The following is a 13980-nucleotide window of genomic DNA, read 5'->3' as shown; positions in this document are numbered from 1 at the left end:
TTTCTTCAGACATTTGAACCTCGTTGATTCTGAGTGATCAGTGAGAAAAGTTACCAACATCAGCAGCTACGAGTCAGAACAGAGGAGTAACTGAGGCCTACCTCTTCGTCTGCTGGAGACTCCTCGTTGTTGTCAGGTTACCCCACAGAGCTGCTGAGGTTTCATCCAAACCATTAGGTCCTGTTTGAAAAGTCCTTAATCCAGCGAGAAAACACATGTTCCTGTGACAATCCAGCACCGATCCTGGTGATATGTGTGCATCCCGTGGATTCTCCTCTCCCCAGTAACCCATCTGAAGAGCGTCTGCACAGCTCAGGCTGCCGAGGGGCTGCAGGCTGGACCTGCTCTGCTGGCATCAGCCTGGCTTCACAAAGACACTGATTGTCCACCTTGAGGGAGCCCAGGATAGGTTTGCACTCCCACAGGCAATCTGCACTATTTCTGCAAGAATCAGGGTCTCTATTGGAGGCCTGGCAGAGGAATGCTGACCTCTCCAGTTTCAGACACAGAGGAAGCTGTGTTTGCAGAGAGGAAACACCTCAGTGGGCCGAGGGTAAACATCACAGAGATGGTGATGAGGCCGGTAGAAGCAGATAGAACCAGAGAGAATGACCCATATTTGTTTTGAAGCATTTGAGAGTTCATGCAAATGACGAAAAAGAAAATATCTCAAAGTATTGTCGGTTCTCCGGATTATTCAAAGTAGCTAAGAACAAATGTCATATTATGACATTTAATTAAACTCCACTGAACAACATCAATTGTTACAAGACCTCATTGCTGTTATTTTTACAAGTTGGACTTGATAAAAGTAAAGAGAAAAGACAGAGGGAGGAATTGGATCTTAATATGAACCAGTGATTTAGACAACAGATTATTTCACCAGGACAAACCTCCTTCATAATGTTCATAAGCAGCACGTGATGCAGAAGAATCGTTTAAATCATCCAGATTTATCTCTTCTGTCCTTTACGTGCTTGTTCTGAATTAACGATGAATGATTTCACTGCCTTGTTTGATTAAACGTGAATCTACAGTGACAGATTGTTCTTCATTGTAGTTTCTGTATTCAATAGAAATACAACGTCTTTACAATTTAATATAAAACATAAACTAAAACACTTTGAAGTGTTGTACATACGTTAAATAAAAGCTGTTATTGTGCATAAATGTTCCTATAACACCCTTTTTATATACGGACGTTAATACTGAAACTCAGGGACAACGTACATTAACATTCAGGTGCTGAGGGAAGCTGGAGCACCTCCTATTGGCAAAGAGCTGTAACTGCAATACAAACAAATACATTTAAAAAACAGTTTCTCATCATTTTAGGAGAATCTGACATTTTGTGAGAAGTGTAGTGGTGCATTTTTTTTATTTAGTAAATGTAGAACATAACATAGATAACACTAGAATCTGAGAGGGTCACAGATCTCAGTGATGTTACTGGTGCGTTAGAAATGTCAATGTAAAACCAGTATAAGAAGTTGTTTTGTGGTGTTTTACTGAGCTGCACTTAATGATGACATCATAAAGATTCTCTCTCAGCTCTGATTCACGGCCTGGATATTATTACTCAGTTTAAATGAGTTATATAAATCAACATACTGGGATTATTTATTATATTTAGCTTCGGACGCAGGTCAGCCAAAGTCAGGTAAGATAAGATAAGATAAGATAAGACTGAATATACCAAAGAGACGTGAGTGGTGTCAATCATCACGTCATTTGATTTGAAGAGTTTTAATGTTTACGATGGGGGTCGACCCCCCCCTCAGCCCCTCCCTCCAGTTGCACTCTGGAGTAAATCTCCCTCTAATCCTCGTTGTTCCCGTCTGTTCTGCTCAGATTTAAAACCTGACTCATGACGTGACCTTCCCTCGACCTCTGCAGCGATGGTGACGAGAGACACACACATCACTGTGTCTGACGAGAGACAAACTACAGAGACCACAAAAGTACACATTTCAAGTACAGATACTTGTGTAAGTAAAAGTATTGCACTGTTTCAACCCCCAAAAACAAATGCCATCATTATTTAGTCTATGGGAATAATTGAAAGTGAAAAATAATAATAATAGATTGAAAGAAAACAACGAACAGAGAATCTGATGTTCAGCTTCTGTTTAATTCTCTCTGCACACAGATTTAATAGATGTTTTCCATCCTGACATCTGGCCTCCCCCCCCCCATCAGTCCAGCTCTAATCCACTGTGGTGTCCAGACACATGGTCTCTACTGAACCTGCGTCTCTACTGGTGATTGTCTCTCTGACTGTCAGAGGGTAAAAATCCTTTGTTTTAAATCCAGCAGAAGGAGACGAGGACACGAGGATGAAGAGGAATCACTTTCTAATGGTGAAGGTTAAAGGTCACAATAGAAAATAACAGTCTCGTGTCACATGTAGTAAAACATTCAAACTACTGAATATAATATATAATATAAGAACATGTAGACTCTTATTAGGGCATTTTATCACAGGGTTGGTGATAAAGCTTAATAATATTCATTTAAGCTCCAAACAAACGACCACGCTTTACTTTGAAAACAGTGCTTTCAAAGTAAAACCATCTTTGTCCACGTTAGCTGCAGAACATCTGGTCTCCTCCACATGTAAACAGCTGTATCCTACAGATCTGAACAACAGGCTCAGTGACGTCATTGATTCTCCATGTTGTTTCTACACTGGAAGCTGAGGAGGTCATGTGACAGGAGCCTGACGAATCAGTGAAGGAAACATCACGACCGAAAAGACCCAATCAGCAAGAGGCTGTGAGCGTGATTGTTTCCAAGCGTCTCAGTATTGTAACTAAAACGCAGAGTGATCTTTGTTCACGTGTTTCTACCGAGGTCTAAAGACCGGAGGACGTTAGAATAATGATCCTGTTGAAGATGTCCACTGACGGCAAAATAAGCCGTTCCACTCATGTCCACCAGGTGGCGGTAAAAAAAAAAAAGCTGCAAGCCCCGCCCCACAGGTTCCTGTAAACTCCTCTGAGCCGGGACTTCTTTCTTTAGACCCTGGTTCCTCAGGAGGAAACACCAGGTTCCTGCAAAGGTTCTGAGTTCCTGCAGAAAGTTCCTGGAGAGAATGGAAACACAGAAACCATAACCCTAATTTACATAAAAGGTTCCATCTCTTTTACCAAGAAAAACTTCAGAAACTTCTACGCATTCTGACTTTGAAGACGGCAGCCATCTTGACCTGACGCCGCTCTCAGGACGGTGGACTCTGGGTTTGAGTCTGTGACTCCGTGTCCCAGTTCTTCCCACGGTGACTCTTCCTGTTCCTCTCAGCCATGACCACGGCCGCCACCACGCTGACCAGCACCGTGACCGTGATGACGAGCACGGTGGCGGTTTCTGCGATGCAGAGCCGACTGTCCACCCAGGCCAGCGAGGCCCCGGTCAGCTGCGGCGGCTCCTGGCACGTCACGTTCCTGTAGTCGTCGATGTGGAGGTGGCGAACGTAGAGGATCTTACTGAAGACGCGGTGAAGCTCGCAGTCGCAGCTCCACGGGTTCCCTGAGGAAACAGATGTTGGTGTTTGACCAGGTCTTATTCAGTTGATTCAGTAGTAACTGTTACATGTGGCCCATCAACTCCTGACACGTCCATAGTTCTCTTTATTTTAGAGCATGAGATAATATAATATATAAAGATCTGCAATAAAATCTTCCTTATCAATTAAAATAAATATTGTTTTAATTAGTGGTAGAAGTAGAATAATGGTCCTGATTGTGACATTATACATTTTCATGGTCCCCAGATGATGAATCCTGACGACGTTAATGAGCCTTTGCTGACATCAATGTTTAAATCTTCCCAGCCCGACTGTGGACAGTGTCTGTGGACTGGTTTCAAACCAACAGACCTGACAGCTGGATGTGAGTCTCTGTCGTGTGCAGGCTGAGGAAGGTTTTGAACTTGAGGTGTTGCAGGTTGTTTCCCTCCAGAGCGAGAACCGCCAAACTGTAGAGCGGCGCCAGAGCGTCACTGTCGATCTGAGAGATGTTGTTGTAGCTCAGCTGGAGCACCTGCACGCAGACAGACAGACAGACAGACAGACAGACAGACAGACAGACAGACAGACAGGTCATCAGACAGACAGACAGACAGACAGACAGACAGGTCATCAGACAGGTCATCAGACAGACAGACAGACAGGTCATCAGACAGGTCATCAGACAGACAGTCAGTCAGTTGTGCACCTCCAGTCCAGGCAGCATGTCCAGGCTCCCCCGCTGCAGCCGGCTCAGTCTGTTGTGGTGCAGGTGGAGCTGCCTGAGCCTGGACAGACCTCTGAACACACCAGGACCCACAGACACCAGCTGGTTATAGCTCAGGTCCAGTTTCTCCATGTTGTCCAGATACTCCAGGCTGGGGGCGAAACATGTGCTGCTTATGAGACGAGGTCAGAGTCTAGAACATCTACTAAATCTATAAAATCTATAAAATCTCATGTGAGTAATTTTTGTTATTAAAATGTTCATTACAGCTGCTTTAGATTCATGTTTGAGTCAGTGATAGAAAATAATGATGATGATAATAATTATTATAATCTCAGACAGACAGGTGTCACACAGACAGGTGAAGACAGACAGGTGTCACACAGACAGGTGAAGACAGACAGGTGTCACACAGACAGGTGAAGACAGACAGGTGTCACACAGACAGGTGAAGACAGACAGGCGTCAGACAGACAGGTACCTGTTTCCAGATAAGTAACATAAGTTGTTGTGAGCCAGTCGAAGTTCTCTGAGCGCAGACAGACTGGTGGAGAAGTCGACTGGGAGCAACGTCAACTGGTTCCAACTCAGATCCAACTTCTCCAAGAAGGACAAAGAGAAAAACGCCTGTGGAGAAAGAATCATGGTTAAAATGTTCCTTTAATCCTGGAGATCAAAGCCTGAGAAAGAGCAACCCGGTGGTCACCTGTGGTTGAACGACTTGTATCTGACTGTTGCTCATCACCAGGACCCTCAGCGACCACAGTCCAGTGAAGACTCCAGAGCTGATCTCAGTCAGGTTGTTTCCTCCCAGCTCCAGCAGCCAGGTTCCGTGTGGGAGGCCCCGCGGGACGTGTTCGTATCCACGTGCACGACAGTCCACCAGGTCGGCGTGCTCGTAACAAACACAGAGGGGCGGGCACGAGCGTGAACACCTGACTGGGTGAGAGGCTGAAAGAAGGAGGAGCAGGGCCGGGAGCAGGAGACACATATTTCTCTGAGGGCGGCTCGGTCACTGGGGCTGGACGAGGCTCGGTGGTTTGATTCTGCTGTCGTCAGTCGGAACTGGAAATTAAAAAGCAGAGTTTTGAGTTTTACATTTAACTCAAAGGTCGTGAATCCAATAAATATTTAAAGCTGCAGTCATTATTTTTATGTATCTTTGGTGTCCACTTGGGGGCAGTGGAACAACCTCGATAATAAACATCAACCAATCAGGAAAGTAAAGAAAACCTAAACCACATAATTAGCATTTACTGACGTTCACTCTCCTTTTTGCTTCAAAATATCCTGATCGCCCCCTGGTGGCTGGCTGCAGTACAGGTCACAAACTCAGTCTCCTCCATGTTAGTGTATGAGACATAAATAAAGATTTAAGTTCTCATCACACTGATCACACAACCTCCGTCGACGTACTTTCTACAATAAAATCTCTACGTTTAATTCTTTTATATATTTTACATTTGCTCTGTCCTCATCTTCTCATTCAAATCTAATCACATAATCCCAAGAGCAGCAGATTAAATTCAGTGAACATCTCTAATGACGCTGTATCACATCGTTTAAATGGATAAAAGAAAACAGATGATTTCTACTCTAACAACAGAGAAAATAAAGAGTCTGTCAAACAGGTGACTCGCCTCTGCTGTCGATGAGGAATCCAAACATCTCCATTCTGGATCTTCAACTTCTACACGTCCGCTGACTTCACGGGTTCACTCGACACAGAGAGAGAGGATGGAGAGAGAGAGAGAGAGATGATGGAGGGAGAGGGGGAGAGAGAGAGGGGAGAGAGAGAGAGAGAGATGATGGAGGGAGAGGGGGAGAGGGAGAGGGGGAGAGAGAGAGAGAGAGAGAGAGAGTGATGGAGAGAGAGGGAGAGAGAGAGAGAGATGATGGAGGGAGAGAGAGAGAGAGAGATGATGATGGAGAGAGAGAGAGAGATGATGATGGAGAGAGAGAGAGAGAGAGATGAGAGAGAGAGAGAGAGAGAGAGAGAGAGAGAGAGAGAGAGAGCTGCTGAAGTGATGGAGACGTCCGGTGCCGTCAGCTGCTCATTAATCCTCTAATCCACTGAAATCTCCAAATGTTTCGTCTCGTCCATTAAACTCCGGCAGCTCCTCCGTCATGTTTCCATCATGTTTTGGTTTCTGTGTCACAGACTTAAATATTATATAAATGTTCACAGCTTGTGTTCAGAGACAGAAAGAGTCTCGTGGACATATCACACATTCACAGACTGTTTACTGACATGTGAGCTGTGAGCTGCCCCCCCCCCAACAACACGGACACCTGAACAATTCAATAAATGGACCAGACATGACACAATCACATGTGAAAGAACTCCACAGGTGATTATTACTGTTTTGATATTTTAATAAAAAATTCACAAAATAGGACAAAGATTAAAACTTCATGCATCACAACAAATAAAATAGTAGGAATAAAGCAGCATAAACATAATAGTAAATAGTCAAAATAAAACATAATGAATAATAATACAGAGAAAGAATTAAATGTCTCTAACAATATATTTCTATCATATTAAGAATAAGAAGCATTTTATGCTTTGAATAGATTCCGAATGTTTCTTAAAATCAAATCTCAATTATATTCTACACTATTTTATTTGTGTGATTTTTCTCCTTTAACTCATTTTTACATTTTAATACAGATTTATTATTTGATTATTTTACTTCTGTTATTTTGCTCGTTTTATCTTGAAACTGTGATTTCAGTTTTTCAGCTGATTTCTTTTCATTTTGCTTCATTTTCTTTGTTTATTTCACATTTTAACTTTTTATCATGAATTTACAGCAGCGGTGTTACGTCACGAGCGACGTGCCGCTGCGTCATGACGTCAAACACCTGTAGGCGGAAGTGTCGTGAATGTTGTGAATGAATGTGAGAACATGTGGAAGAGAAGAAGAAGAAGAAGAGAAACAGAAGAAGAAGAAGAGCGAAAGAAGATAAACAAGGAAACGAGAAATGATGATGCCTGAAGACACATGACGTCCTGCTAACAAGCTAGCAGCTGTTTACAGCAGCTAACAAGCTAGCAGCTGTTTACAGCAGCTAAGAAGCTAACAGCTGTTTACAGAAGCTAACAAGCTAACAAGCTAGCAGCTGTTTACAGCAGCTAAGAAGCTAGCAGCTGTTTACAGAAGACATTTAAGAGCCAAGCTAACAGCAGCTAACAAGCTAGCAGCTGTTTACAGCAGCTAAGAAGCTAACAGCAGCAGCTAGCAGCTGTTTACAGAAGCTAACAAGCTAACAAGCTAGCAGCTGTTTACAGCAGCTAAGAAGCTAACAGCTGTTTACAGCAGCTAAGAAGCTAACAAGCTAGCAGCAGCTCCCCAGCAGCAGAGGAAGGTATGTGCTCCTCCAGCGTTTTATGATGTTTAACAAAGATCTTTCATTATAATTGAGTGAAGTTGGTTCAGTTGTTTTATTATCTGGTGACAGAATGGATCCGTTTGAGTCATGTGACCATGTTCAGTCCTTTAATGAGTTAAAGTTCTTATATTCTCTCTTTGTCCATAAACATCACATTAAAGTCATAGAATAACTTTTATCATTCAGGGTTCAGGTAAAATACAAATCAACATAAATTAAAATAAATAAAAAAGCCCCAAATTATATAAATATGAACTATTCCTCAGAGTCCACAGATTGTGAGCGTGTGAAGTTAAACATCAGTTAAAACCAAGTTTGTATTAGAGTCATTGAGCTGTGAAGTGTTTCCATGAGATCGTAAAGTCCTGAGCCTCAGTGTAACATGTTATATGTGTAACGTGTTATATGTGTAACGTGTTATATGTGTAACGTGTTATATGTGTAACGTGTTGTTGACATGCTGAGTGTTTGAACTTTGACCCTGACGCACACGTCACAGGAACCTTCTCTCTTCAACATGTGGCTCGAAAACGACACTGGAATCAGAAATGTTTTTTTAATAATAAGTAAATGTTGTCTTTATAAATTTCTTCCAGTTGATATTAAATTCTGTTTGTTTAATACATTTGAAAAGTAAAAAGCAACATTTCATACAAACAGATTTTTTAAATGTGTGTAGTTGGAGTTTCTAGTCAGTAAAACTCTGATCGTTCAGTAACACATGATCAATACTGTGGAGTGTAATTGTTATAACTGTATAAACAGTTTGTTAAACAGCTATTTATTTAGTGACAGTCATGTTTCTGAATATATATAATATATATAGATAATACTTGTATGTATGAAACGTCAGATTAGCGTCTTGTGTTGTGACTGTGCAGCAGCCATGGCTCAGGCCGGAGCTCACCTGACGTCCACCGCCGGGAACGAGCAGCCGTCCATCTTCGAGGTCCTGGCACAGGAGACTCTGATGGACGCACTGAAACCTGCTCTGAGACACGCCCTCAAGGTGAGTGTCGGGATTCACTGGTCTTTAGACACCTTGGATTCTCAGGTTCTGTTGAACCGTTGTGAAGGATTCTGTGATCAGGGAGCGGCTCAGAGCGGCTTGGAGGTTTGAGCTTTTACAAAACCAAAGATAGTGAACTTTAAAGAAAGGATTAATCAGTTTATACAGTTTTAAAGTTTCACTTCTACATCGATCATCAACTTGTGAAGATGCTGCTTCAGCCTCTTTGAGTTGTTTTAATTTCAGCTCCAAAACCATCCGGTGGTCGTTGAGTCTGAGTCAAGTTCAAGGATCTATTATTTAAAAAGTGATTCTCATTTCATCTGCTGTTCCTGAAAGTGTCTGACAGGTGCAGCAGCATAAACACAGTAAAGTTGGTCAGTGTTTTGTTTTCGTGCTGCAACTGATCCACCTGCTGCTCTTGGTCCTCTCAGGTCCTGGCAGAGTGCAGCCCGTCTCGTTTTGGCGTTCTGTGGCGACGCTTTGATGAGCTCTACCTGCTGCTGGACCTCCTCCTCCAGAACCACTTCCTGTCTCACTGCAGCTCCTCCTTCTCTGAGACCTGACCTGGCGCTGGTTTCCGATTTCAGTCCTCCTGTCACTGCACAAGAACTCGCCTAGTCGCTTCTCCTTCTGTGCGTGGTGCCGTACCTGCGGGCCAAGCTGGAGGCGACGCTGGCGAAGCAGAGGGACGAGGAGGACTTCTCCATCCAGCTGGCGCGGTCCAGGGGCCGGAGGCTGTACCGGGCGGCGGTGGCAGCTTACCCGTACGTCAGCTCAGCCTGGCAAGCCTGGGTCTTCGGCCAGCAGCTGCTCTTTGTCTTCGGAGTCTCTAAGACCCACAGTCCTCTGCTGTGGTTCGCCAGGGTGAGACTGGCACGACTCAACGCCCAAGATATCAGAGACATGGAGCTGAAGAGCGGCGACGCTACCGACCTCACGGACAAGAGGTAGATTAATCAAACTCTACATGTGTGTCTCTCTCTCTCTGTCGTTTCAGGTGCAAAAATTATTATATTCATGTTTTAATTGAATCCACTGAAAAGATCCATGAAAACTTTGTGTTAACACGATAAACGTGACGTGTGTGTGTGTGTGTGTGTGTGTGTGTGTGTGTGTGTGTGTGTGTGTGTGTGTGTGTGTGTGTGTGTGTGTGTGTGTGTGTGTGTGTCAATTATCTCAGTCTTAAATCCAAAAACCCACAATGCATTGCTCCTCTGTTTGCAGCCTGGTGTTGAGGGCGTGGTGGTTGATGTCACAGGCTGCGAGGGGCGTGGCCCTCTCCCTCTCCACCTCCCTGTCCATGGGCGTCTTCTTCCTGCAGTTCCTGGAGTGGTGGTACTCCTCCGACAACCAGAGCACCGTGAAAACACTCACCTCCCTGCCTGCTCCTCCGCCCCCCCTCCACCTGCAGGAGGAGGCTCCATCGGTCCCGGCGAAGCTCAGCGAAGAAACTCCTCCGGGCTCCGACGGCAGGAACTGTCGTCTTTGCCGAAGACTCTGCACCAACTCCACGGTCCTGTCGACCTCGGGCTTCGTGTTCTGTTACCGCTGCGTCTACATGTACGTGAAAGCAAAGCGCCGCTGCCCGGTCACTGGATATCCCACCGAACTGCAGCACCTCATCAAGATCTACTCACCGGAGAGCGGGTGACGGGTTTCTGACTTTAAAGGGAACAGTGAACTTTTAAAAAACGCTGAGCAGTTGACGACGAGTTCTCGAGCTGAACGTTGAGAAGCTGCAGGGAGAAGAACAATGTTTTCACTTTTGTACACAATGGACTCTGCACCTTTCTGCCAGTGATATGAGCGGATTTAGATGTGAAGCCTAAATTCTATTAAATACTAAATATTCAAAAAATCTACAATAAATCTGTGTTAATAAAAAATGTATCTGATCTAGTGATTCCAGATCTGCTGAGTTAGCATGAAGCTAACAGTCTGCTAGCTGTAGCATCATATTTAGTAAACAGACATGATATTAATCTCTCATCTGAGAAAGGAAATAAAAGCATTTGACCAGATTATTGATCTATATCCATAACAATCGTTCCCTGAAGTTGACATCATGTGAAACACTGAGGGAACTGAAACGTCAGTGAATTGCTTTATTGAGTTTCCAGACAAGTTCAACAACAGGCCCACTTTAAAAAAACAAAGGAACAGAATCAGGATCAACGTCACAACATTACAGTGAGACTAATAAAAAAGGGCTTCGTCGAAACGTCCACAAACCCTGAAATGAAACTGGAGAATCACAAGAGTCACTTTCCCTTTTCAAGCTCTTGCAACACTGAGGACGAGAGGAAAAAAGGGCTTAAGTTCGAAAAGGGGACAAATATAATCATCAATAATAGTCACAGTAATAGATTGCTCGAATAGCGTGTATTGCACATGTGTACACATATATGCACTTTTATATACATGTGAGTCAGAAAGAATTAAACACGTATCGTCGCAACAGGAAAGGATCTGGATTCAACGACAGCACAGACGAAGAAGAGTCAGGAATGTGCTTGTGATCAGCTCCGACAGGAACTGCTTCAAACTGTTCAGTCTGTCACGAGGGGGGGGGGGCAGAGAGAGAGAGAGAGCGTCTCCCTCAGGAAGAGGGAGGTCAAACAGCGGAGGGGACAGCTCCGACCCCCTCAACCAATCACAGCAGGACACTACATGTACACCACAGTATCAAACATATCAAGAAATGTACAGTATGAACTCATGTAGCAAAAAGTGTGAGTGTGTGTGTGTGCGACAGTAAAGCTGTGCAGCCTCTGGACTGGGGAAGTGACCGACAACACAAACATCACACTGTGTCAACACCACTCATTGTGTTGCTTTAAATGTTCAGAGCCTGTGATACAACCTCACTCCACAAACTGTGTGTGTGTCCTCCAGCAGCCACCAAATCTGAACAGTTACAGTTACTCTTGTGTTTGTCGCACTCTGGACATTTATTGTGTTGCTCTTTGACAGAAGTAGTTGTGCGACGACAGGAAACACACGTCACCGGTCACCACATGAAACAGACGTGATTATCACACTGTGCCTTTGATCTGCTTGATGCTCTCAGTGTGTAATAAACTTGTGTAATGCTTTAAACAGTTGTGTTGTTTTTCAGTGGTGTGAGTATAATTACATCATTTTACCAACTTTTCCAATTAATTTAACAGTTGAAGTTATAACTTTTGAAATGATCCATCAATTATAATTTGAAAAGCTTGAGGGGGTCACAAGATGATACAACAATCAACAGGAGTATTTAACTTTTCATACAACACTGCTTTTAATGGAACATTTAAAAAAATGAATTTAAGGAGACGTGCAAGTAAAACATTTTGGAAGAAGGCACAAGAAAATTAATTAAACTGCCTCCAGACACAAACCGGAAACTAAGGACATTTGAACTTTTTAATGTCTTTTCTTTTTGGCATTTTTGCTGTTTCCACATGTGGAAATTGAAAATACACTAAATTAATTTATGTTCATCCGACAAAACATAATCAGACGATTCTCCTCTTTAAAGCTGCAGTGCAGAACGTGTCTCCCCCTTGTGGCAGTGACAGTAACTACACCAGCTCTACTAAACAGAGGAATTTTAGTAGTTCCAAATTATTCAGGTCGAGGAAATGCAATAAGTGAACCAGTTTAATAGTGTTATTAGTCTTTTAGTGTAATCTGCTAAGAAGATTGATGGATTCACATGTTGCTCGGTGATCTCAGTTCCAGGAGCCAACAGGTCAGACCCTCGGTCCAGGAGGTCGAGGTTCAGGGCTCATGTCGGAGCTCTCACCCTGTTACTGGACCTCTTGACCCAATCATGACCTCTGACCTCATCACCCTTCCTGCTGCCTGCCTGGTCCTGGACCTGCCTGAGGAACTGACCGTCGCTGTTCACCTCCAACAACAACAACAACATCTACCACCTCAACAACAGCCAGCGTCTGTAAAACACACAAAGAGACACACACAGGTGCCGACCCCAAGACTTCAGTGCTTAGTTCCTGTCAAACAGCTAAAACATCCAATCTCCAAATAGAATATATTCATAGATCCAATCTGATTGGATAAAACACTGTTTACATAAATATATATATATATATATGTGTATGTGCATGTGTTTGTATATACATACATATATATGTATATAATAGTGTATGTATATTGTGTTTAATATTAATTTTGCTTTTTTTATACAAAAAAGTATTTTTTATACATGTATGTATGTACAGATCTAGAAAAGTGACCACACTGAGTCTGCTGTGACGTAACCACGGGCAACAGGACAGGACGCTATTTACATCAAACAGGTCATTTTACAATTTCAGGTGGGGGGGGGGGGCCGATAGAGACACGGCTGAAGTGATGTGACTAAAACATTGAATACTGCTAAAACTGAGCTGATCCTGAGACACTTTCACCAGATTCCATCCAAGTCTGATTGAATATTATGGTTTATATAAATATTAATATTCAATGAAGATCTTCAGTGGATGTTTCTAGTGTAACGATGGCTTCAGAGGCTCCTCCCCCTCAGACACAAATCAAAGTCTGATTGGAACATCGGACGTGAATATTATCAGGTTGAAATACAAATCTTAGCAGCTTGGATACATTTCTGAATCATCTGGTTTCTCTCTCTCTCTGTCGCGGCTGTTAAATAGTGACACAAGAACAAATTAAGGCATCAAGATGAAGAAACAAAGACTCACAACTGAACAGATTGAAAATGAACTGCGTGAAACAACAGCAGTGTGTGTGTGTGTGTGTGTGTGTGTGTGTGAGTCTGGATTGGCTGGTTGGTTTGCTGAGGTGCTGCGGTGGTGGTGCGGTTTGTGGTTTCTGGATGGTTTGTGGAAAACAAGGCACCTAGTTCCTCCTCCTCCTTTGCTCATTGAATAATCGCTCCTCCTCCTCCACCCCGCGGTCCCTCAGTCCGTCCCTCTGGTGCAGCGTCAGACACACAAGAAGACAAGTCGTCTGCCTGGAGTCCTGCTGGGATTCAAACTACGGTTTCCCACAGTCCCCGTCCCTCTGTACAAACAGAGGTTCTAAAGACAGAAGAATGAGTGAAGGGTGGAGGGGAGCGTTCCAGTGGTGCTGTGTGCAGGTCCTGCTGCCACTCCCCTCCTCGGCCTTCCATCGGAGATGCTGACAAATCGTCTGCTCCTCCTCGGGCCGGTGAACCCTCAGAACGGAGATGTGCCCCGCCCCCTCTCCTGCCTCCGTAATGTTCTCCTCAGCCTATCGGAGTCCTCCTCAACAGCACAATTCCACTGTGCGTGTGTGCCGACACAAACTCCATGGAGGAAGAAGAAAAGGAAGAGGAAGAGGAGGTGCTAG

General features: G+C 43.8%; 3 protein-coding genes across 4 annotated transcripts in view; 1 reads left to right on the top strand and 2 right to left on the bottom strand.

The window, feature by feature from the left end:
- Positions 1-799: 799 nt before the first annotated feature.
- Positions 800-6023, bottom strand: si:ch211-237i5.4 (insulin-like growth factor-binding protein complex acid labile subunit). 2 transcript variants are annotated; one of them, XM_035179603.2, is made up of 7 exons: positions 5873-6023; positions 4939-5297; positions 4714-4859; positions 4215-4383; positions 3878-4040; positions 3185-3528; positions 800-3085 (listed from the first exon to the last, which is right to left on the bottom strand). In XM_035179603.2, the coding sequence occupies exons 2-6, from the start codon at positions 5221-5223 to the stop codon at positions 3221-3223; spliced, it is 1071 nt and encodes a 356-aa protein (XP_035035494.2). In that variant the 5' UTR covers positions 5224-5297; positions 5873-6023; the 3' UTR covers positions 800-3085; positions 3185-3220. The 2 variants fall into 2 exon arrangements, with proteins under 2 accessions (XP_035035494.2, XP_035035493.2); XM_035179602.2 differs by having other exon boundaries at positions 800-3528.
- A 1477-nt stretch (positions 6024-7500) lies between these two features.
- On the top strand, positions 7501-11739 carry pex12 (peroxisomal biogenesis factor 12). The gene is given in 5 exon segments (XM_035180176.2): positions 7501-7604; positions 8510-8637; positions 9072-9256; positions 9258-9587; positions 9865-11739. Coding segments are annotated over 4 exon segments (1065 nt in total). The 5' UTR covers positions 7501-7604; positions 8510-8514; the 3' UTR covers positions 10292-11739.
- hdac5 (histone deacetylase 5) overlaps positions 10732-13980 on the bottom strand; it is a 26140-nt gene continuing 22891 nt past the window's right edge. The window contains 1 exon segment of the mRNA XM_047343792.1: positions 10732-13980. This exon segment is cut by the window's right edge and continues 87 nt beyond it. The gene's annotated coding sequence lies outside the window, so the exon portion shown is untranslated.

The sequence above is a fragment of the Hippoglossus stenolepis genome, chromosome 16, assembly GCF_022539355.2.
Source record: "Hippoglossus stenolepis isolate QCI-W04-F060 chromosome 16, HSTE1.2, whole genome shotgun sequence".
In the NCBI taxonomy this organism is placed as follows: Eukaryota; Metazoa; Chordata; class Actinopteri; order Pleuronectiformes; family Pleuronectidae; genus Hippoglossus; species Hippoglossus stenolepis.
This window is presented reverse-complemented; position numbering and strand designations above follow the sequence as displayed.